The sequence below is a fragment of the Chelonus insularis genome, unplaced genomic scaffold (assembly GCF_013357705.1).
Source record: "Chelonus insularis isolate UGA/USDA-ARS -01 unplaced genomic scaffold, ASM1335770v1 contig_406_pilon, whole genome shotgun sequence".
Classification (NCBI taxonomy): Eukaryota; Metazoa; Arthropoda; class Insecta; order Hymenoptera; family Braconidae; genus Chelonus; species Chelonus insularis.
The window spans coordinates 534,580-559,029 of NW_023276563.1; the positions used below are offsets into that span (position 1 = coordinate 534,580).

At 35.5% G+C, this 24,450-nt stretch overlaps 1 protein-coding gene across 3 annotated transcripts in view; it reads right to left on the bottom strand.

The window, feature by feature from the left end:
• Positions 1-24,450, bottom strand: part of LOC118069145 (uncharacterized) — a 56,473-nt gene that overhangs the window by 19,072 nt on the left and 12,951 nt on the right. The window contains exons 1-2 of one of the 3 annotated variants that reach the window (XM_035087031.1): positions 12,553-12,667; positions 5,380-6,688 (exon numbers count right to left, since the gene is read on the bottom strand). In XM_035087031.1, coding sequence (XP_034942922.1) covers positions 5,380-6,471 — 1,092 coding nt within the window. In that variant the 5' untranslated portion in view covers positions 6,472-6,688; positions 12,553-12,667. Of the gene's footprint in view, positions 1-5,379; positions 6,689-11,137; positions 11,811-12,552; positions 12,668-24,450 lie in introns of those variants that run through there. The other 2 variants (XM_035087029.1, XM_035087030.1) reach the window with 2 other exon arrangements.

Genomic DNA, 24,450 nt, shown 5'->3' on the forward strand with positions numbered 1-24,450 from the left:
TCGGAGAATAAAATGAAAAATATGTAAAAGTCATTACTACAACCACTTAGGGAGAAGAAAAAAAATAGTCAATCTGAAAATCTCAACAATTCAGCAGTTGAATAAAATTATCTCCAGCAAAGTCATACATCTCATCAGCCCATTAAGCATATATATATTCCTTAAGTAATTTTAAATGTAAAACTTTTATCAGAGTATTCTTTATATCAAGAAATAACGTAAGAAAGCGTTGAGTTATTTGAATGATTACCTCGAGAGTGAAATGAGTCGACAAAGCATGAGGATTAGCTGTGCGTAATATAAATAACTATCCCGAGTTGAAAAATTAATATTGAAAAAGGTGGATAGTGTGATTTAAATAATTAGCACTCAACAGAGAGTATCAGAGAGAAGGAATATAGACACTTGAGACTTCAAAGTCTCAATTTGAGTGTAGTCATCAAATTGTCAAGTTGTACTCTATGATTTTATCATTTTTTTTTCATACTTTGCTGGTTGGTAGTACACTCTAACGAGGTCCCGGAACAAGAGATACCAGCGGAAAAGAGAAACGACGAAGAAAATACACCAGCACGACAGAGCATCATCGTCAACGGTGTGTACCAGCATCTCACTTTTTCTCGTTTTATTTCCTTTACTTTGGTCTCTCTTTGCCAACCAAACGGCGTCTATTTTAGTCGGGAGAACGACGGTGGCGGGACAAAAAGCCTGCGGCTTTACTCCCCTGGACCTCTCTTTTCACCCGACATCTCTTTTCTCTTTTTACTCTTTTTCACCTCCGTGCACCTCTTTTTACGCTGCCGACGAGATGGCCGTGCCCCCTTTACCCCGTGCGCAACGCGATCGCGCACGTGAGGGAGAGAGGTGAGGAGAGAAGCGCAAGCAAGTATATGGGAAACGTTTGAGTGGATGAGAGGAGAAAGAGAAGAGTGGAAGAAGCTGAGATAGGCTCTATCAAGTCTCTTGGCGAATGGAGACTGAGATGGAGAGTGGGATGAGTGTTGGATTCTGGAAGAGCTGTAGGTTGAGGCTCCCTTGGCGGCCCGCTACTAATTGCCGCCAGCCGCTCCTGGCTACGGGCCGCTGAGCATCGCGTGGGCCACGCACCCGACTCTACACATTCGCCGTCATGCTCTTCGTCCCAGGGTTATAGCCGTGACTGCTTGTAGTTATAAACCGCCACCTAAACCACGCTCATCTCAGACCATTTTGCCGACCCACTACGCTTTCTTCATCTTCTGATGTTCTTTCTCCCTTCACTTCGCTCTCCCTCCATCCTCTTCATCTTCCTCCGCTCATTCTTCCCACTTTTTTTACACACTTATCGGCTTGTACGGCCAGACGATCGAGTGCTGTTGGATAGGCACGTCCACACCAGAAATACTTGCCGTAACCCGTTCATGTCACGACCTCATGTCAAGCCGATTTATCACGAGCTATAAATGCTCCAATATATCACGCATGAGAGATGATTTTAAGGTTGTGATTAGTCTCGTATTACAAAACAGATAGAAATTTCATTGCACATGTTTTCAGGTACTACTGAAGTTAATTAACATGGATATGATGCTCTAAACAGGGTGAGGTCTATTCGATGCTTATCGAATCAACGTGAATGGAGTCGCGCCAACGAGCCAGTCCGTTGATATGGAATAAAACCGAGACGCGCAATATATACTAGCTAATTGGCGACGCCTCGCTGACGATGCTAACCTGACGGTGTGCACTCTGAGCTGGCACTCGAGGTCGACGATAAGTGGCACGTAACCGCTTAGCTATAACTGTCGGAAAGATCAAGAGAACTACCGACGACTTCAAGTAGAAAATCCTACTTTTTTCCTCTCTCCAGTAGAAACAAAAAATTTTCTTGAAATTTACTTCAGTCTTATCAGCCATTTTTTCTCTTTTTTTTCACTACTTTAAAAAGTTTTAACAGCAGTTTTCGTGTTTACATTTTGAAAGTGTTTTTGGAAAAGAGGACTAGATGAAGTTATTGGAGATTTTTGCAATAATCGTATTTCGTAAACATCATCACTCGTATTAGCACTACACTGTTCAATAAATTTTTTCTAAAAAACTCCTTCTGTAATAATTTAATAAAAAAAGCATCAAAAAGAATAATTTTTTTAGTAGAAAGTTAAATTAAGATGGATAGTACTTGAAAATATAAATTGAAAAAAAAAATCACAAACATTAAATAAAATAAAGATACCCACAATTTGTTCATTATCATTGTTATAATGCAAGACAACAATTTTTTTTAATAGCATAATTAATTTTTAAACAATCATAAAAAAATACCTTGGCCCTAATCGTTTTATGATAATTAAAAAGAAAATGTAATTATTTAAAACAAAAATATTTTTACATCCAAAAAAAAAAGAATATTTTATTCAAAAAAAATTCGATAAATAATTAAAAAAATTAGTCACCCTCAATTCCCCTAAAAAAAAACCACACTCTCAAGTCAAGAATTTTTTTCACAATTTATCTTCTTGAGATCAACGGCTCTCGAAAGTATAAGTTGCAGAATATTTTTTTTCACAAGTAATATTTTTTTACGTCGTCGTAGTCGCTCAAGTTTCCGCAGGCGTGAAAAATCGATGCGAGTCTCGTTACAAGGAGTTTGCTCTTGACGGCCTCGGCGAACATTTTTGCAAAACGTGCAAGCAGCGGCAGCAACAAGAGTGTGTGTATCCCCAGGCGTCAGATCGCCACGAGCATTTTATACTCGAGAGAGAAAAATGCTCAGAGGGTTCGAGAGAGCAAACTCTTCTCTACTCCCTTTCTCCTCTACAAAAAGAACGACGTTTTCTCTCGTTTCTATCGTTCGCCCTATATACATATAGAAGGCATATAGATATTGCTGCGGGCTGCTTCTCTCTTTGGTGCGTGACTCAGCCGGACCGTGTAAAAGAACCGCCAGCAGTATATGTAGTGTATACAGAACTACTGCTACCCTCACGATTCACTCGTCCCCCGTATTCTGGTCTGCACGTGCGTGTATATCTACTTTCATCATCCATCCAACCGGCGATAATCATCGAGCGAGAGTCCGTGACCGTCCGGGGGGTCTAAAGGGGTGACGTGAAACCAAGGGGCGCCATTAACGCGTGACACTCGCCTACACTATTCTTTTATAGACTTTTTACCTATATCTATGCTTGTTATATCGTTCCAAGTGTATGGTTTTATAGGATTAAAAGAGGACGTTTGATTTTTTGTAATCAAAGACAAACTAAATGCAATACCTGTCTATTGTGTTTTTATCGGAAAAAATAAAGGTCGGCGATTAGTTGATTGGAAAACAAACGAAACCTGTTATCAGCACAGAGATTTAGATATTGAATTATTGCTTTTTTTTTTTGCTTCTATTTTTGAATCTTGCTCGGATTTATTCGTATACACAAGACAATTTAAATCAAATCACGAGCGATATCATTTCCATGCGAGAAATTTTCCAGCGACGGCTGCTTTAAATTTAGAAGATTGCTGATGATATCTGGACAACGCTAGTCATCGTGATGCTCATATTTTAATAACTACAAGTACTTTTAACTCCTCTATTATTGTTTTCTATTTTTTTTTTCATTCTTATTCAATTAACAAAATGAAATCATTTGTGAATAAATTTTGGAGTAAAAATGGCAAAAAATGGTTGGCTTATTTTGAAGAATCTTTAAGTTGAAAAATTTATTATTTCTGATAAATAAATAGGTTTGTTTAGAATTAAATTTATATTTAAATTTTTCGCTCTTTACACCAAGTAAATTAGTTAAAAAAAGAGTAAAGTAATGATGAAAAAGTGAAAAATAGATTATCTAGTTTTAGTTCTTTATTATTGGAGCTAAAATAATTTTAATGCTTTAAAATTGAAATTCCACTTGTACGTATTCACGTTTGAATGAACTCAAAAACAAATTGACGATATATTCAGTCAAAATAACTCTGTAACTCCGAAAACAATAATTACGAATTTGTATGATTTCATACAAAATATATCCACAAATGTAAAGCCACAAAAACCTGTTATGAACTATAGACTTTAACCTATTATCCAGTTAAGATGATATCTACTATTTTGTGTAAAGTATGCGCATAGAAAGTGTGTTTATTTAAATCATTAAATTGATGAGAATGCTTTTAGATGGAATTGAGAGATGTTATAGTAGATAATAAATGCTAAAATTTCAACTCAAATATATTCAAAATATATTATCAAATGAACTTTCTCGTTGTATTCTTATCTTGGGTATATCCAACGACACTGAGGTAATGGAGTAGCTAAAAATAAGCAATAATGAATCAATTAAACACCTTCTGATTGATGTAATTTTATTGCGAAAAATAAAAGTCGGTGATTGGTTGATTGGAATTAATCCGAAGCTGTTGTCATGTATAAGATTTACCTTGGGCATGAATTTATTCATTAATTTATAGTTATAAAAATGGTGAATATAGCAATAGCAGTAAAAATGGAAATGAAATGGTTCGGAGAAAAAGTATTGAGTTTTGTGAATGCATGATGAAATGAACCGGACGCAGTGCCAAGTAATTTCAGAACGGTATTTCGATCGACGGAGCTGGTGTATCGTTGGTGTATGTGTGTAATCATACAAGCTCTGATACCTACGCGCGTAATCGCGTGCGGCCACATATGGGCACGTTATGTACGAAACACACCAGCATTGGATATAGGTATACCCTGTACGGGACCTTTAACGTGGCTGGTGAGTCGTAGTAGAGAGTAGTCGGGACGATCAATGACAAGCTCTCAACATCTCTGTCTATGGCATTGGGTTGCTGTATAGCTTGGATCTTGTTTCTCTCCATCTCTCTTAGGCGCGACCCTGCAGGGAAGCTCAATCAAGATAGACGCGTGAGAGGCTTAGCACCGTGAGGCGAACACGAGCGGCAGAAATTCAGTGCAACGTGTGCGAGCGAGAGAAGCAGCGAGACGGCGAGACGTGGATGGAATAGAGGATCGAGTGGAATGGAGAACGGAGAGGGAAAATAGCGGCACAGCCTGTCCGTGCCTCTGCTTCGGAAAGTGACTAATGACTAGCCGACCGGACCTGCTATCCTTCTCTCTCGCTCTCTCTTCTTCTCCCTCATCACGTTTTGCCTTTTCACGCCACCCAACGAGTGAGATGCAGAGGATGTGCTGTATATGCAAGAGAAATCCATGGAGAGATGTCGCCAGCCACGTTGTCATTGTCGACTGGTTTGCCATGATAAAGTGCAGGATCATGGGAATTATTTCATGCGAGTTTTAAAAATCCCCCGGGTGAATTTTGTCGAGATATTTTTACGACCATCCTTAGTCATCGTGCAGTTATAAGAATAGTTGATAAAAAATAAAAAATGTTGAAGGCTTACCTTATTGTGTGGCAACTGCGTGGGCACGTAGAGAGGTGGGTCCAAGCCTGGACTTGTGACAGCATGACGGCCGATTATCCTGTCTGCTGGCTTGGCATCATAACCTTCCGGCTGACCAATGTGGAAACCCTTACTCTTGACCCAAAACCGGAATTTACTATTCTCCGCGCTGTTTACCTCTTCACCACGTAAAGTGCGTAATATTCTGGCATACTTTTTAATTGTAATTGTCTTGGTTTTAGCGAGATCCCCATAAGTCTTAATAACCCATGGCTGATACGCGTTAAACATTCCATCGTTCTGGAACTTGGGAACATTGACATTGTCACTTGGTTGAGCAGCAAGTTTACTCGTGTTATAAGACATTCCTGGACTTGGTACTACACCGGAAAACGCCAGAGGGACTGTAGACTTGGCTTCCGGAACTGCAGATGGTTTACTGCAGGCAGAAGAACCGTAACCGTTGATTCCACTTGCTGAAGAGTTGCCAAGAGAACCGCTAGTCATGTTGGATATGTCAAGGTATGAGACTGACGAGTTCTTGCTGAGATTTGTTGCATTACCGACGAAGGTCGCCATGGAGGTCGCCATGTAGGGAATAGTCGGTGGCATTGTTAGGTTTGCACCACACAGACTTGATTGGCCACCAGGAACACTCAAGCCTGACATAGCTGAGAGAGTTGTAGGTACAGGCCATGGTGAGGAAGTCAGTACATTAAATCCCCCACTCAAATCAGCTTCATGTCTAGCCATAGAAGCATTGGTAGAAACCACTGATGTAACTGACGATGAAGTCTGAGGACTTTTAGCTCTTGATTTAGACCCAGATGTCCGTTTTGATCCGTGATTCCCATCCACATTACTTGTAGATCCCGAGGCATTAGCTCTCCCTGACAATCCGGAAGTCCCTCGAGACTTCTTGGTAACTGGCTCGTCTCGTCCGCTCAATGAGTTGAGATTACCGTGGGACGGATTGTTGTTATTCTCTGACCTCGAGCGCTTGCTCGCTGACGTAGTAGATTGGTGGGATGCAGGCGACGGGGAATTGTTGACTGGTACACGACGACGTAAACCCATAGTTGCACTTGCCATTGTTCTTACTCGTTTACTTTTAATCCCAGCGATTTCTCGTTGGAAAGCTACACAAATCGATGATCGTATCGATGATCCTTGTGTTCACACCGTCCACTTTGTTACTTTCCTCTTTTTTGTGGCATTCTCACTCGATTTAACGACATCTCACTTGAAAAAAAACCCACGATCTAGATCCCGGATGTGTCCCAGGATAAGAAGGAACGAGACTCTTGACCTGAAAGAAGAAGAAGAAAAAGTTTGATAAGTGATGAGGAAAATTAACTGAGCAGTCGATTACATTGCGGAAGCGTTTAAATGCAAGGGGTGCCCGTTAATGGACTGGTCCGTTCAATGTCAGGAGGTATGAGAGATTGTTGAAAGGGTGGGAAGGGCTGATCCACGCGAGCTACCGAGGGGCTGATTATAAACCGCGGGAATATAATGTGTGGAATTAGACCGAGCAAAGTGGCTTTGACTTATTAAATAGCAAGTGTCGAAGGGTGTGACTCGATGCTCTTTACTATCACGAAAATCTTGTTTACCCTGCCAGTCTCATCACAGTAATTACGACCCTTCTTGCGCGCTTTGGTAAACGACTTTGCAAGGTATCTCACCACTAAGAAAATTCCTTCCTCGTCGTTGTCGTCGTTGGAATGACACTGGCCTCGTTGGAACGAGACTCAAAGTTTAACGAGCGCCCTAAGGCAGATAAAAATTCCGTTTCGTTAAGACTGCAAAATAGTCCAAGGTGAGAATAAGACGACTACGATATGGAACTAAGAGAAGACTTTCTGAGTATCTGCACCACGCTATGTCCGCACAAATTGGAAAACCGGTTCGTTGACACTCAGTTCAAAATCTTACTCTTCGCAGAACTACATCATTTTTTTTCGCTTTGGTTTTCATCATTGATTCAACATATGGACACTCGAGACATGTATGTTTACAACACAAGTAGTGAGTTAAATTATTTAACAACTGACTAAATATTCGACATTCTTCAGAAAAAAAAATTGTCCCGTTAAATCTGGTTTTTGGAGTAATGGAAAGTCGCCGACTAAATTGTTTAAATGAGGTGGCAAATAAGATTTCTATCAAACTACATACATTTTTATTTTATTACAAGAATAAAATTTTATTTAGTACACTCAAAAAAAAAAAAAAATAAATAATTAACATTTTTTTTTCAAGTAGTATGCTATAAATAATCTCCTAATTACTCCAAAAAAAAAAAGGAAATATTTTAAACTTTTATTAATAATTTCCACCATCAATATGCAGGAATATAAAACTCTAGCAATACAAATGAATTACGTGAAAATATTAAAAATTCAATTTTACCTAAAACTTTTGTTTGGAATATTTTATCAATTAAATATCAACACCTGGAAGCGATAAATCACACAAAAAATCAAATGCAAAAAATCCATCAACTGAATATTTTTATGAGTGTAGTTTTTTATAATCTCCGCGATAGTTAAAAACCCATAACTGATATGAAAAAAAAAAAAAAACTTTTAATCATATATTTAATAAATAACTTGCCTAGAAACAACAAAAATAGCATCAGCATATGGACCGCAAGTGATTCAATATAAATGCAATCGAATAGTGTATGGTTTAGAAGCACAGCAGTGTCCAATACCAACATACATAAGTGTACAATAGATTCCATACGAGATTCTCGGTCCTTGGTGCGACGGCCCGTGACAGTGGGGTCCCCAGTCATAGCTCTCGGTCTCATTCTTTGTCTCGCTCCGTCGCTCGAGGCTTACTAGCGTGTCACGATACTCTATGCAGAGCACGCGGGGCGTATTATGACGCGTGTTCCCATATACATATTGTGTGCGACATAAGCCGTCGGGTATACCCGTGAACGCGGCCACGAACGGGCTGTGGTGTCACGCTACGTGCTTCCTGCCTACTCTGATACGCGGTGACAAAAGACTACGTCCGACCTCCTCACTCATGTCTCGTGGACACTCGTGATCACAAAGTGTAATCAGTCTACTAAATTATCGATAATTCTTCCTGAGATCTTATTTTTTTTTTTCTACTTTCTACCAAAGTACACATTTCCTTCAAATTTTAATGAACCTTTCGTGCCGATGCTGCTGCTTGTAATTATTTTTCTTCGGAATTATTTTAATGATTGTTCTGAATTTTATCACGAAAATTCTCTACCGAGCCGTTATGTGACATAAATGTGTCCATTTATGATGACTTATATAATTATTAATATTGTATTTAATTTATAATTATCATTTTCTTCAAAATCATTCTTTTGGAGCAACGTGGGATTTTATTATGTAAAAAGCTTTGAAGTTTATAAGGTCTGTTATTTGACATGGATATGAACCTTTATGATTAATTTGATTGTATAAAAAATGTGGGTAAGGTCAGAGTTAAAATTAACACTGCAGTAAACATTAAAAAATACTTTATAAGAAGTCGTTTACGTCTTGGTTTGAGTGATATTTATATCCTAGGTTCTTTGTAGAAGTTGTTTGATAAAATATAATGTTAAAATTAGGAAGAAAAATGAATTCTAAATGATATCATTGGATTAAACTATATTTTTATGAACTCGAATTCGCGTTTAAAACAGAAACTGGAATGTAAATAAATAAAAAAGCCTAATAAAAATTATTTTCAAGTAATGAATCAATGTCATGAGTGACCAGAATGATTGACATAAATAAACATTGTGTCAGCCTATAATCACCACGAAATTGGATTATTTATCAAATACGAATCTATCGAAATCATATTTTATTTATTCAATGTACGAATGTATACATATTTCACCCTTTCTATAGTTTACCATGGGGTACAATATTTATTGCATAAATATGCAAAAGTTTACCTATGATCAGTACCACCTTCTTTGAATCATCATCAACATCAATCATTAATTTTATAGCATTTTTTTTATTCTCCATCAAAGAAAATTCTATCATTAATGTTTCAATGAAAAAATATTGTAAAAAAATTATTATTGATCATTTTAGAGTAATTATCAACGATAATTATAAAATGATGAACATTTATACTTCTGTAATGCTATTAATTGTAGTGGAGATTCATCCTGTATGATGTTCATTGAAGATTAATATCACAACAGTCAGAGAAACGTTTTATTAGTTGTAAAATTGTCATTATCATTACAAGCATGAACTCAGTCTTAACAGTCATTATTACTCCATTCTATAGCGTGAGTATAAAACAAAGAAAAATATCTAGGACAAAACAGGATTTTTGTTGGAGAAAAATAGATTTTGATAATGCAGTCATGCAAGAAAAAGATCAATTGATGAACAAGCTATATAATTATATTTTTACTTAATTGCAATTGTTTTTTAATTCATTCTATCGCTAAAAACTTGGATAATTGTACAAAATTTTTTTGATCTAAATTAAAAATAAATTAGCCATTTATTCATAAAAATTGCCACTAAATAATTTCTTATTTGCATTTATTTTTCAATGTATTTATTATTTAAAAAAAAAACATTAAATAATCATTGAGAATTTTTTCTTAATATATCTCTTTGATAAAAATATTTTAAAATTCATTTTAAATGTTGAAAAAAAATATTGTATTGATTGAAATCAATATTTTGATGAATTTGTTCACCTACTGATCTACCTACACTGCTTTAAATCATAATTATATTCATGGTCACATTATTTTACTCCACAAATAATAATTCTGTTTGAAATTCAAAACCAACACCCAAGCTCTACAAGAAAATCTTCCATCAAAATCAATAACAAAAATACCATCTGTATGATAGTTTAAAAAAGGTCGATTTTATTCGCAAGCTTTTGCTGGCATCAACTAGCAGTGGAAACAAGAGTATTTGTAAGAGATCCAAAGAAGCTTTGTTTCGATATATCACAACTCAACAAATAACAGGGTCTAGCAACGCGGAAAAAAACCTTGTAAGCGTTGAAACACACCCTCTAGCTTGGATGCAGTTAGACGATTTTGGCGTAGAGTTCGAGTACACGGACCGACAGTAAATTGAATTCCCAAACGGGCGGGTGTTGTGAGCTGGAGAGAGAGAGGCGTCCCGTGCCGGGCACCGGAACGCCAACAAAACTCGCGCGCGTTTTACTATCTGTTTCGTGTCCTCTCATTTCTGGTAGAATGCACGGTATTTTGAAATCCCGGACAAATCTATACTCAATACCTACTTTTCCTATAACCCGTCTGTCTTTCGTGTTCAATTATATGTTAACGATATGTCCACGAAGCATTAATTACATCGTGCCATATAAAATATGTCATTTCACAGCTGCTTGTATGGAATATGAGACTCATAAAGACGCGAATTTCACGATGATTCTCTAGTAGCATGTCTTGGGTCATTGTCTTACACTTGATAATGGATTCTTTTATGATGAAAGCATTATGATTGCACTACTGTTGAACGTTATCCCGTTCGTAAGAGGCAAAAAGAAGTGTTGAGACTCAAACCATGCGAGTTAACGACTGGTTGTAAAAAAGAAAAAAATCGACCTCGACACTGTCGATAGAAGAGCGTTAAAAAAAAAAAAAAAGCAGACAGCTGCGTGATAAGGATTTCCCATCGGTTTCCAAGGTGTTAAAGTATCGTAAACGCGGCGGGATCAAATGGAAGAGACAAGTATGTATAAAACAAAACCATTAAATACCAACCTGTGAAGTATTATTATTGAAGATTTATGATTAGCTTATCGCAATCTATATCCTAATCCACCGCACCCAAATAATCGAGTTAATGAAAATGAAGCAACATAATAAATGTGACTAAATAATTTTTGTATTCAACAGTCACAAAGGTTCACTTTCAAAGTACTTTCGTCACTTGTCACGTACTGTCACACTTGGAAAACTGTTGTTATCACTGCGCTGCAATTCTCAGAAAGTCTGAATGTGTATGAGAATCGTTGGAAAACAAAAAGTTATGTCCAAACGAGAGAAAAAGAAGGAGAACAATTGTCTGGCCGGTCAAGCGGTATCTCACCCGCGAAAAGCGTCCCGCGATCAGGTGACACGCAGGGAGTGTAGGTAGCACGGGAGCAGCAGTGAGCAGCGTTACGATACGAGAGAGAAGAGCTCACGAATCGTGACACGACGGCAGCGATAGTTTGGTGGAGAGCGGGGAGTTAGAGCGCAAGCACGCGCTGGAGGGAGCAAGAGAGGGAGTGCCGGGTGCGTAAGCGAGACGGCGAGCAATGTGGTGTTGGTGGCGACGATAGTGGAGGGGGTGTTGGAGGAAATAGTGGCGGAGACTGCGGAGAGGGGAATATACTCGTTCTCTCTCTTTGTTGCTCAGTGATCGCTTCTGAGTGCAAACGGTTCGGCGTGCGGTGGGACACTGGCGGCCAAGCTGAAACTGCTGTGGATAGCGGGTGGCGAGCGTGCGACGCAACGGGACAGCCCGGCTTTACCAAGCTTCACTCTCTCTCTTGCCTATTGCACGCTCAGCCACACACATACACATTGCCAGGCCAGACTTTACTGCTGCTCTCTTTCTAACTCAACTCCCCGATGCTCTCTTCCGCAAGCGCGGGACCTCTTTTTCTCGCTTCCTTCTCCGGGACCCTCACGATATCCTTCTTTTCTCTCTATCACTCCTCGAGTTCTTTAGCACACTCTCTTTTTCAGTTCCTCGCCTCTCACCCCCGCGCACGCGCCACAATACCATATCACGAGGACTGCCAACGGCTTCTCGACGGAATTTCCTTTTGGCATCGTCGTGCTTTTGATCGATATCGATCGATCATATCGAATCTCAACTCCTCACTCAACTGCAACATTCCTCTCTTTCATTCACTCTATCTCTCTCTCGCTACTTATAGTCTTGGAAACTTCACCGTCTTTCCCGTGTCGCTTCTCACATCGTCACTCGAGTGTTCTAAACATCCGGACGACTTCCTCGAACTGCTCAGATTTTATATACATATACAGAACATGACTCGAGCTCGATGATATGGCTGCATGACGAGTTGCTATGCCAAGCTAAACACCCGAGGGAGTTATCAACGATCCAACGATTCAAAGCGTTGACAAATACAACCCGAGTGCGTCAAACTGTAAACCCAACATACTCAATTTTTACGGATGAAATTTATCCTCCAGCGGAAATCATTTTTCTTCGTTTAGAAAAATAGTACACTTTAGTAAAGTCTACTCTAGTGTAGGCTGATCACACATGAATGGATGACAGTCAAAGACCCGAGGATGAAGAAAGACATTTGCTCTGTAGGAGGCGGGTGCTCTATAACACCAGGCACGAGACTCAAAGGGGGACCCCATACACGCCAGCTAGGATTATTAAAATTCTGAAGGGGGTTTTCACAGTTACGACTATGTTAGAAGCTCTCGTATAAGCCAACTGGCGAACCCTCCTCGTATACAACTCCCCAACTTTTTGTCTGTCTTTCTAATGCACATGTGTATGTACACAGAACTGTGGTCCATGTTTAGCAGATCAAATGCCCCCCTACAATGATCCCAATCAACGCTGGCGCCCATTCACTCGTTCGGGCCAATCGTGGGTAATGGTTCTGTATCGTTAGAGAATGAGTGATATCGATCGCACGAAAGATGGACGACTGACTTCTCAAGTACTGACCGATGGCGTGCAAAAAACCAAGTTTACTCGGCTTTCTTTCTACTTCCAAGCCAGATGCAACTTGATATCAACACACACCCGAGTAAATAAGTAGTTTATGGTCGCATAGTGCTGACTCCATTTTTTCTGACACGTGAAATTGCGGTTTTTTGTCTTTACGTTCGTTTTGCTTAGGAGTGAGATGTTAAATCGAATAGCTAAGAATGATGGGAACACTGATAAGACATTCTAAAAATAACTATGATTTCAATTTGAACTCAACTTCTTCAAGAATTCATTTTTTATTAAATTATAAATTGAAAAAATATTCTATTAATCATTTGAAAACAAAAAAAATTAAAATTTAATAATTTTAAGTAATTAAACATTTTTTATTAATTATTTATACTGTTGATAAACTTTATTCCACAATTTATTTAATGAATTTAGCTGTATAATAATTAAATAGTTTATAAAAAATTTGAGAAAAAGAATGCATGATATTAAAAACAAATTTGTAACGGTTTTTATAATGTTTAAAAAATATTTGAATTAATTAAAAAAAAGTGTAGGGCTATACAAAAATGAGAAGTCAGACAAATTCAGGTAAGCGTAAAAATTTGGCACTTAAACACGTTAGGGAGTGGTAATATCACTGATAGTTGCTACCATCTTGCCTATTAACGAAACAAAGGGATCAAGCATACTGTGCTCACTGTGTCAAATTATGACAAACATTTGTTCCTTTAGTGGTCTGATCTAATTATTTTTTTGTGCCAAGCTGTGTTGAGTTTAAAGCTGTGAGAAGATAAGTGGATTGTAATCGATTTATGTCGCTCCAAAATTAATAAATTAATTCAAATGTGTAAAAAAATTATTTTTTTGAAGTTGAATTATTTTAGTTAACAATTTTGACGGACAAACACAATAGGATCCATGAAAAATTAATGTTTTTTTTACGCAAACCAGTATCTTTTGGATTTATTTCAAATTTAAATGCTCACATTACATGGGATAATAAGGGTAGACGACACTCCTGGTGAAATAACCCGCAACATGCGGTCACGTTCTCATCCAACGGCACCTTGCACAATTCAACACACAAAGAATTGACTCATGGGTAGCTGCTACAACAGTTCACTCAACTAATCTACTACCTGCTTCTAAAAAAAATACATCTATTCGAATGACTCCAAATATTATTGCACAAAAAAAAAAAAAAATAATTTATTGCCGTAACAGATCGAAAGTTCTTGCATGTTACAATGTTGATATTTGTTTTGTTAATAGAAAAATTTTGTAGATTTAAAAAATTGGGTCTGTAGCAGCAAAATAGACACAATTGTTGTCGTAACTGATAAATCAGTTGGGTTTAAAAATTTTTTTAATAATAAAGTTAAAAATTACAGTTTATGCCGTATATAGATGATGAATATACCTCAAAGAAGAAGAACAGGGGCCATAAAAAATTTTTTTCCGTATGTGAATGAGCAACTATTATTTTTTACGACTTTTTCTTAGAACAATAAAGCTCTCGAAATTTTTCGAACAGCAAAAACAAATGCTTTTTCCAAGATCATACTTGCATAATTTTTCAGAGACGTTCTTTGAAGTCATTGCAATAATTAATTTACTACTTATGAAGGTTTTTAAATGATAAAGAAAGCTTTCACTTTGATCTTGAAAAACTGTGCAAAAAATAGCTTGGGCCAGGGATAGAAAAAAAAACTGAATTAAAATAAAAGTTTACTATTTTAGACAGAGAAACTAAAGTCATTTGTAAATAGAAAACAATTTTAAATGATATATATTTATCCTGAGAAAAAAAAATATCAACTCGAGATATAGAAATGACTCTCTCATTTGTGTTGGTAAAGTGAAAATATAGCAAAAATAATTTGACATCTCCTGGTAAATTTTCATAAAAGTCTGTACGATAATTAGTCCACTAGTTATGAACATTTACGTTTTGGCTTTCATCTTGAATAACTCAGTAAAAAAAGCTGAATATAAAAAAAAAACGAACAAAAAAAGGAGAAAAATCAAACGAAAGATAAAAGTCTGCTCTTAGTGACAGAATTAATGGCTGTCCTCAAAAAGTAACCGGTAAGTGTTATTTTATACAAGCAGAATAAAATCGTTTAATTATTTTTTATCAATACAATAAAACATTCCAGAAAAGCCTGTAAATCAATGAGGCGACCAATAAAAGAATTGGTGAGATAGCTAGTACGTTTATAGGAATTCACCAGTAGAAAACCTTCTGATGCTTCCTCCATTCCACTAAAGCTGTTTTGAATTTTTTTTTTGGAGCAAAATTTAACGTCAATGAACTGATCAATTATTCACAAAGAATTAGAAATAGTATTTATTAATATGAACAGTACCATGGAATACTTTTATAAAATATTACTTATATTTAGCAATAATGAGGAAGATGTCTGCTTTTGAAGTATATATAATAATGACATAAAGTACTTGTTCAAAACCTATTCTTCAATATCCTGATGTAACATGGTTGATAGATTAAAGAGTCACTTTTATTCTATATTCGATAGAAATATTTACCATGAGAATTTTTCAATGCATAAATCTGAACTTTATCAAGGCAAATCTAGGAAGTATCAAGAGAATCTTAACATTTCCACAAAGTCCATCGACTTTAGTCCATAAAAGTTATTACAGGAATTTTGAAAATCATTGGAGCCCTTCATAGACTTCCGATAGAATTCCTTCACCAGAAAAAGAAAGCAACAAAATGTATATGGTAGTAGCATTAAAAGATAGCTATAAAACTACTGTTGTAAAACAGCAGTCTTACAGGTTATAGTGAGTTTAAAATGCTTGACACCCAGAAGCAACGGTCATAGATTAAAGAGAAAGAAAGGTAGACTTGGAGATACACTAATTACATTCTCCTCACCAATCACCAAGAAAAGGAATCACACGGATCGTCAGCGTATTATCTACTCGTAGGCAGGTTTCACCACGTTTCTCTGGACTTACGCCAACATTCAACGGATTAAAGCTTCTTGGCTTTCGCAGAAGCATCCAAGTGTTCCACTCCTTTCCGCTCTCAAACTGGAACATGACACGGCACATTCACGTGGCCGCACACTGACCCGATGCCTCGTTTTCTCTCTCAGCTTCTTACTCGATGTCCTCAGCCACTGGAGAGTTGATGTCAACGACGATAACGCCACTCTCTCACACCCACGATTTCGCCTAAAACCTGAAACACTCGCTAAGACACTTTATGGTGCAAGGGTCGACATCGCATGTGTGGGTGAAATTCACGTACATGAGCAACCAAGTCGTTGTCACGTACCACCAACACCAACAATGACTTGGAAGCTCAACGAAATTGCTGGGGAAAACTTGACTTCCGGGATTCGGTGCGAATAGAGAGGATATAAGCAAAGAACAAGAGAATAGTCTATTCCAAGTGATGGCTTCTGATTCGAACTGATAAAATAGTTATCCAATACATTCAACAATATTTAAATAGCTTTTTACTACTTGATTTTTTGCCATTCACACCAACGCTAACTGTAAAACTTGGACTTCAACTTTGTCGTCTATTTGTACTTTTTATTCGACCTTCTGCCCTCACCAAGTTGACTCTGTGGTTGACCTGCCAGAAGATTGAGGTGGGTGTTGGAAATTTTGTTCATGCGGTAAATTGGGATGGAAGGGCGCAGTAAAAAAATTGTCGATAGCAAGGAAGTTTGAAAGTTGATGTTGCAAGAGATACACTTCGGGTCTGATGCTTAATATTATCTGAATAAATCTCTCTGAAATACTGATTATCACGACAGCTTTAATGCGATTATCGACCAAGAACCTTCGCTAAAGAGTAAGAAAAATAACAGTGATAATATTATTACTGACTTTTTTACCAATTAACTAATTTTTTATTTTTACGGTTTTTCACATTTATTAATCAAAATAATTAAAAATAAACAATTTTAAAAATGCTTGAATGCTTCATTTTGTTATCAATAATGTAAAAAAAATCGATTCAGTGAATTTTGAATTCTGTATTTCATCAACCACTCATTCATTTGAGTGTTAGTTATTTAATTCATCAATCGATTTATTTAGTATAAATAATTGTTGGAATAAAAATGTATCAGTAATAATTTTATCACTGAATATTAAACAGAAAAAATTAAAAATTAAATTAATTTTTTTCTTGTAAATTGCTGTAAAATGATGAGCAAAAAAAGATATATTTCTATCCTTGGAAAAAAATAAGAGAAATAAAAAGATGAGAAAAAAAACACTGTCTTTTCGAGCACTGTGGAACATAAAATCCAATACTGAAATCACTTTAAACACTGATCACTTCGGACACTGAGATGAACAAATCCAAGATCAAGTAATCAGTTGGACGTAGAGACATCGACTGATCTCTCAGATGATGATTCAAAGCCAGAAGATAAGTTTTCATCCCCTCCGACATTAATTCGCGATTCTCTAGACCAGTTTCAGATACTTGGTGAATTCTCACGGACAGCCATAGCAAAAGAAATTTAAAAAAGCAAAGAGGGGGTAGGAAGAGTGGATGCTGTTGGTACTGTAGTAGCTGAGAACTGGACAACGGTCAAGCAAAGGTCCCGCGAGAGTAGAGAAGAATTGTAGAGGGTTGAGATCTCCGGAGATCGAAAGGGGTGGACGATTCTGGTTTGATCCAATGGGATGGTGGTATTCGCGTGAGAAAGCAATGTTACATTCGACCTCTTGGGTGAATCTCTATCTTTCGAACGTATGTCATCTGTCGTAGGAGGGAAAAATGTTAATCTTTTTTATTTTCTCTGATATCTCTAGCCAACTGGAACAATTTTTTTGACCTAGGACCACTCAGCCAATTTTTCCCTCTTCTATATCATGTTCGGTCTATGTTTGGCTACACAGAAGATCCCAATTTGATATGATCAAAGTCCCCTAATACAGAATTGTGTTGAAAAAGACACAATAAAAAATAATCCGTGGCGAAAAAAATTATGATTATTTATTTATTGTGTGTGAAGTATTTCATTTTGTGTAATTGAGCTTTTTTGCACGTCAATATACGTTTTTGTTGTTAAAAATACATGAATACATTAAACAAAAAGATGATAATGATCAAAATTTTAAATCCATCATTTGATCGTATTGAGAGAAAATAGAATGAATATATTAATGAATTTATTTTTGAATTATTATAGAAAATAATGCAATAATAATTTTGATGTTGATATTTGATATGGATTATCAAATTTTCGTTTCTAAAAAAAATTGAATATAATTCATAATACTTTTTGATTGTGAACCGTTGGTTAATATCAGCTACTAATAATCAGGATTTTGTTAACTACTGGTATGTTATAAATTTAATTATTAATTCAAATAAATCAATTATTTATAATAAAAATTATTTTTGATTAGTATCATTCGAAATTCGAACGAACATTTTCGACAATATTGGAAAAATTTAAAACCACACCAGTTTTAACAATGACTAAACTAATGGAAAAAAAAGATTTGTTATCAAATATGCATGTACAACAATCCAAAGTTGCATTTAACAGATCCAACCTTTGTTTTATTTCACTTTTTCATTTTATTTTTTATCAACAGGATATATCTTTCACGTAAATAATTGTTTTAAAGCTTATTTTCATGATAAAATGAATGGTGAAAAATTGAAAATAACTTTTTTGTACTTCTCAATCAACGACGTAAATAAAACATTGTTGATCGAATATTTTGTTAAAACTGTTGTATTCTTCCAAATAATACAGTTCTGTAAATAATAAAATTTCAGTAAGTAGAAAATGACAAGTGATGACACGATAAAGATGAGAGGGAAAAAGAGAAAAAGAAACTAAAGGGAATAGTAAATAGAGTAGGACAAGATGAACAAAGGTGGCCGTGACAAAAGAGCGAAATACCCGGGCATGGCATGAGGGTGGAAGAGGGATTGAATGTTAGGGGTTTGGCGAGGAGTTTGCTTGAGACCCCGACGTGGTAAATGGAACGCGCGACGACCAGAGAGAGAGTTGCTGCTGCTACTGCTGTTGTAGACTGCTATAGAAAGAGTACGACTCTCTGTCGCCGTTTGAGGGGTTGAAAAGTTCAATTGCGCGTATTTTCGTTGTGACGTCTGATGAATCCGACAACTTTGCCCCATCCAGATAGTAAAAATGGAACGAAAAATCCCGAGAATTTTAGAAGTACGAATTGGAAATTTTTTTTTTTAGATTTCAACTGTCTTTTTTTTTTGGAGGTATGTAAAATTTTCATGCTTTTTTCGATGTCTGAGGATGTAAAGAACTAATTGATTTAATCATTTTTGAAAAAATGAATAAATTTAATATTTCCACAGCTTTTGGTTTTTAATCATCTCAAGTTCAAATGTCAAGTCATCTATCTTATGTTACATGCCTTCAATTATCTACACATTTTTTTTTTTCTAAAACTGGTTTTTTTTTTTCGTTCAAACAATCAATAAATGCTATGACATAACATTCAGAAATTTTTACAAGTTTGAAGCGGTTAATGTCAAGTATGTGTGAAATTCTCTAACAAAAACGTTTCAGCCTATGTAGAAAAAAATATTTTATTTTGAAAACATATAAAAATATATTAAAACAATGATTGAATTTAAAATAATTATCTGATTCACTATATAATATATATATATATAAATATATTTTTATGAATTTGATTATACAAGATTCGCCCAAATAATTATCTTTTAATATATTCTTAAAATAAAATACATTTTTTTCACATAGAAGTATTCAATCAAAGACATAAAGCAGTGTTAAAAAAAATTAATCTTCACTCATAGCTAATTCTTATTTGAAGACTTGTGTTGGATTAATTTCTAAAAAAATCCAAAGATTCATAAATTTTATAATTAATAAGCGGAAAAATCGATAGTGACGATATTCAAGTTAAAATCGCAGTCTTAACTTGAATGAATAATGTATGACTATGATTTAAAAAACATGAGTTTAGTTATTTAGTTCCTTAGAGGGAAGACTCTGTACATCGCAATGAGAAGCAGTCAGTAAGTCGGAAACTAATGAGTTTAAGACAAGGGCGATAATCAAAAATAAATTTGTGTATTTTTTATAAAAAAAATCATATTTATCCTGTTTACCGATAAAAAAATTTTAACTGTTGAACATAAAAAAACAAAGATTTTTAATTAAACGAGAAGTGTCGAATGGGTGAGTGTAAAAGCTTCAAAAGTACGTGATAATTATTGAGTTATAAGAAACCGCATTAATTTTTCTTACGACGTTGGAGTGACGTCCCTCACGTTTCAGGAAATAAATAACCGTAATCGTCGTGCGGCGAATAGAAAATTGCGCATCCCCAGTGGTAGTTTACGAGCCTCGATTATCCGATGACGAGAAACAGCGCAAACGCGAGTGGTGGCAATGAAAAAAATGTATTCGGCCAAGCATAACAGATTCTACCCATGAATCAAAATTAAAGTCGCTTTAGAATGGAATTCTTTCGTAGGTTTCTTCCTTTCAAACATTACAACGTCGTTCTGGCTCATACTTTTGTTATTTTTTGTATTCAATCTTCAGCAAAGGTAATTCTGGAGTACAGCAGAAAAACATTTCTTTTATTTAGCAGAATAAATATTTTTTTCGTTTAAAGTGACCTCTTTTTCTTCGATTCATAATAAATGCTTTTGTTTTATAAATATTCAATTCCATTGATTCAAATGTCTCAACAATAAATTAATTCAAATTAATCCTTTAGATATTTAATAAAAACATTTTTGTAAGAAATAATTTATTGAGTACCAAAGTTTAATTTTTTTTAAGATATTTGTTTTTACAACATTAGAATGAAAGATTTAAACTCTCTTATAAAATAGGCATTAGCCTTTTTTTAGAAATCTTTTTGTTTTTATATATCTTACTTGATGGGTCAAAACAGGATAATCAATTGAACCAGAATCAAAAAAAAAATGCATATTCTCAAATGACTTGGGTTGAATTGTATTAATATAATCAGTATTAATTATCATGTTTCAAGTTAATGATACAAATTATATAATTCTACTATTTCAAAGGTTTTTAATAATACATTTCATTCTTGATGTTATAAACAAAAAAGTACAAAAGTCATGAAAATATCTGATGAATATTTATTTTAAAACTCCAGTCGGAAAAACTAAACATCACTACTCTAAAAAGAATTAAATATGACTCGACTCTTCATCTGAGGGATGAAAGAAGGGTACATCTCATTGAAGCCACATGGTCGAGATACAACTAAATAAATAGGGCCCTTCACATTTGGACATCCCACATATTAATGACCTTCGTTCAACAATCAAACCTACAGAGCAAACTATTCTTATGCCTGACCTGATTCAGCTAAAATAGAGATATATTCCATCATCAATTTCCGATCTTTCTTAAAATCAATCCTTTTATCTGAAAGGATTATTAAATGAATTGTTTTCTTTTCGAGATCTAAAGAGCTAGAATAAACTATTCGATCATGATAATTATATTTCGAAATGTGAAGTAATCAAAAATCAATCATTTGACTTCACCATTCCCCTAAAGTTGAAAAAGTAAACTCTAAAGTTTAATAACCAAAATCGAGTTAGTCTACTCAAATTATCGAAGGTAATCTGAAGAAAATTGAATTAAATGATTTGACATAATTCATCAACATATTTTTTTAAACCAGCAACTGGTTCAATTGTCAACAACATTGTTCTTCATTCAGCAGGATTATAATTACAATATTTGTAATTTTGGTATTTATTCATCGTTAATAATAGTATGTAAACACAATAAATATTATTCATAATATTTAAAATAACTATAAAAGTTTTGTTAATTAAATAATTAAACATATCGTTCAATTAGTAATTTCAATAATAACAATAATAATCATGCACCATGATATTAATGATTATGAAATTGGTTTTAATGATAATATCACTAATTTCACAGTCTCAATTAGACTTTAAAATTCCCTTGGCTTTAAAAAACAAAATGATAAAAGAGAAAAATCGAAGCAAACCGCAATTCTCGAATGCTTCGCAGTAATTTGATTAATACGCGTTAGAATACGATTGAATGAACGCGCTTTTTTGAAAGGGAAGGTGTCGAATACGCGACAGCTGTAAGCCTCGAGGGAATATGAGTCCTCGACTCTAGTCACCACCACTACCATCATCAGCAGTAGCACCGCTATTCCATTCTACCACCCTAGTGACTGCGTTATAGCCCTGCGGTGTATATACATATCTCTAGCAACCCTTGAATGTCCCACTCTCATGTTCCCTGACGCCGATGGGGGCTCTAAAACATTCGCGAATAGGCCGGACCACATACAAGGGGATATGGAAACGCACCCCCTTTTGATATGCGCCACCGATACCCGGCAACTCGAGCATTAGCTCTCTATGCATGATTCCTCTTCTCTCTCCCTTTCCTCACACACATATATATATGTATTTTGAGCTGCATTTTCATGTATTGTGCCTTTAGACTCGAGAACAACTTCTACTACAATGCCCATTCGATTGTTCCACGCTTTCCTGTCGCCCACATCGGTTCACCGACACTAATTCGAGCGATTAAGTTTAATTTCACTCGCACGACCGGACTTTACCCCTCACTTACAAATGAAAACAGGCGTGAGCCTATTGACAATCCGCTGTATGACGTAACAAATCGTTTTAACTTGTTTCAAATCCTACCTACTGAATTATCAAACATTTTATTATCTGCTGTACTAAATTACCCAACTTTAAATATTTTTGTTATGTTTCCTGCTGTCGTGTTTTCAAAAGTGCGATGGTGATGGCTGCAAGTATGACTTATTTGATCAAGGGGGACATTTGTCAGGTTGCACAAAGTTAGGGTAAACTTGATGTGATGACTTTTCTACGGTTTTCTATGGGTTAATGATTGACGAAAGAATGACGTTAAATGTAAATAAAGCAGGAACGTAATTTTTATTATTAATGCAATTATTTTATTTTTACCAACACAAATTGATAATTTTTTTGCAAAGTGGAAGAATAAGTAGATCAAAATATTTTAGGTAAATTATGATATTAAAATTACTTCATGGAATTTCTTCATCAATGAATTATATTCAACTAATAAAAACTGTCCTCTTATCCCATTTCCTTCTCTAATATTATCAAAGTATAAAATCGACACTCGGGCTATGTGCCAAAATACTGACGAATAATTCGGAATGAAACATTGATCAATGCATGGTTGGCAAAACCACAGTTAAGAATTAAATATTTGATAAAATAATTCAATTAATACCATTTTTAGATCATTCAAATTCTCCAAGTAATGAATCTTCATATCAAATGAAATAATCCACTTAGGATCTTTTTTAAAAATACATTCAAGAACTGTTCGGTTAACTTCAAAGTATAATTTTTTAATTTTTGTGAATAAAAAAATATGTAGCTCAAACTGTTGCAAATATTTGCATGCAGAAATTTAACATTCAAAAATAAAAAAAAATGATAAAAAATGTATTTCTATCACAATCTAATATTCGAGCTTGATATCTGGTATAATCATGGGAGACGCTCGACGTCGTTCTACACGTTTTCACCGTCTGGAGTTGGTAGTTTCCCCTACTTCATTCTGCACTTCCGCTGTTCGATCTACGTCTAAGATATCCACTTGCTCTTCTCTTACTTCCCCAATCTCGAGTCACGTCTCTGTACTTCCTGCACTCACTTCTACAACTTCTGAGAGGAAATGCACGTATTCCTTTTTTTTCTAACATTGAAACTCACATAATTTTTCTCTTCAATTAATTGCTTACTAATGAGCCAACAGAACTGTGAGAGAGCGACGATTAAACATTTATATGACTTGAGAGAAGTTCCTCGAATTTTTGCTAGACCTCTTTATACATATTTTTTTTTTATTTTTAACCATTTTCACTCGGTTTTCTGGTTTATTTTGTTTTATAAAAAAGCATGAATGGAAAATAATGTTTGCACGACTGCACTCACTCACTGAATCATATACGAATACGACTAACGAGCCGACGCGGGAAATTATAATTACAAGAGTCGATGAACCGTCGTGGCTTTTCGACTCGAGCACCATCGCCTGTTTTGCCAACATGCTTATAATCATGCGGTTGGTCGATAGAGAAACCCATAGAATACTCGACAAACTCTTGTGCCTTCCCTGTAATAGGCGACGTAACAGTCAAGAACTCGTGTCAATGTCAAATGTTCAAATCACTCGTGTATTTAATACGAAATGGTTTCAATTTAATTAACACGTATAATTAGACGAAAAAGTCAAATTCAGACATATCGTTGTTACAGATGGCTGCTTGTCTATTTCGCTGACTATTACACTCTAAC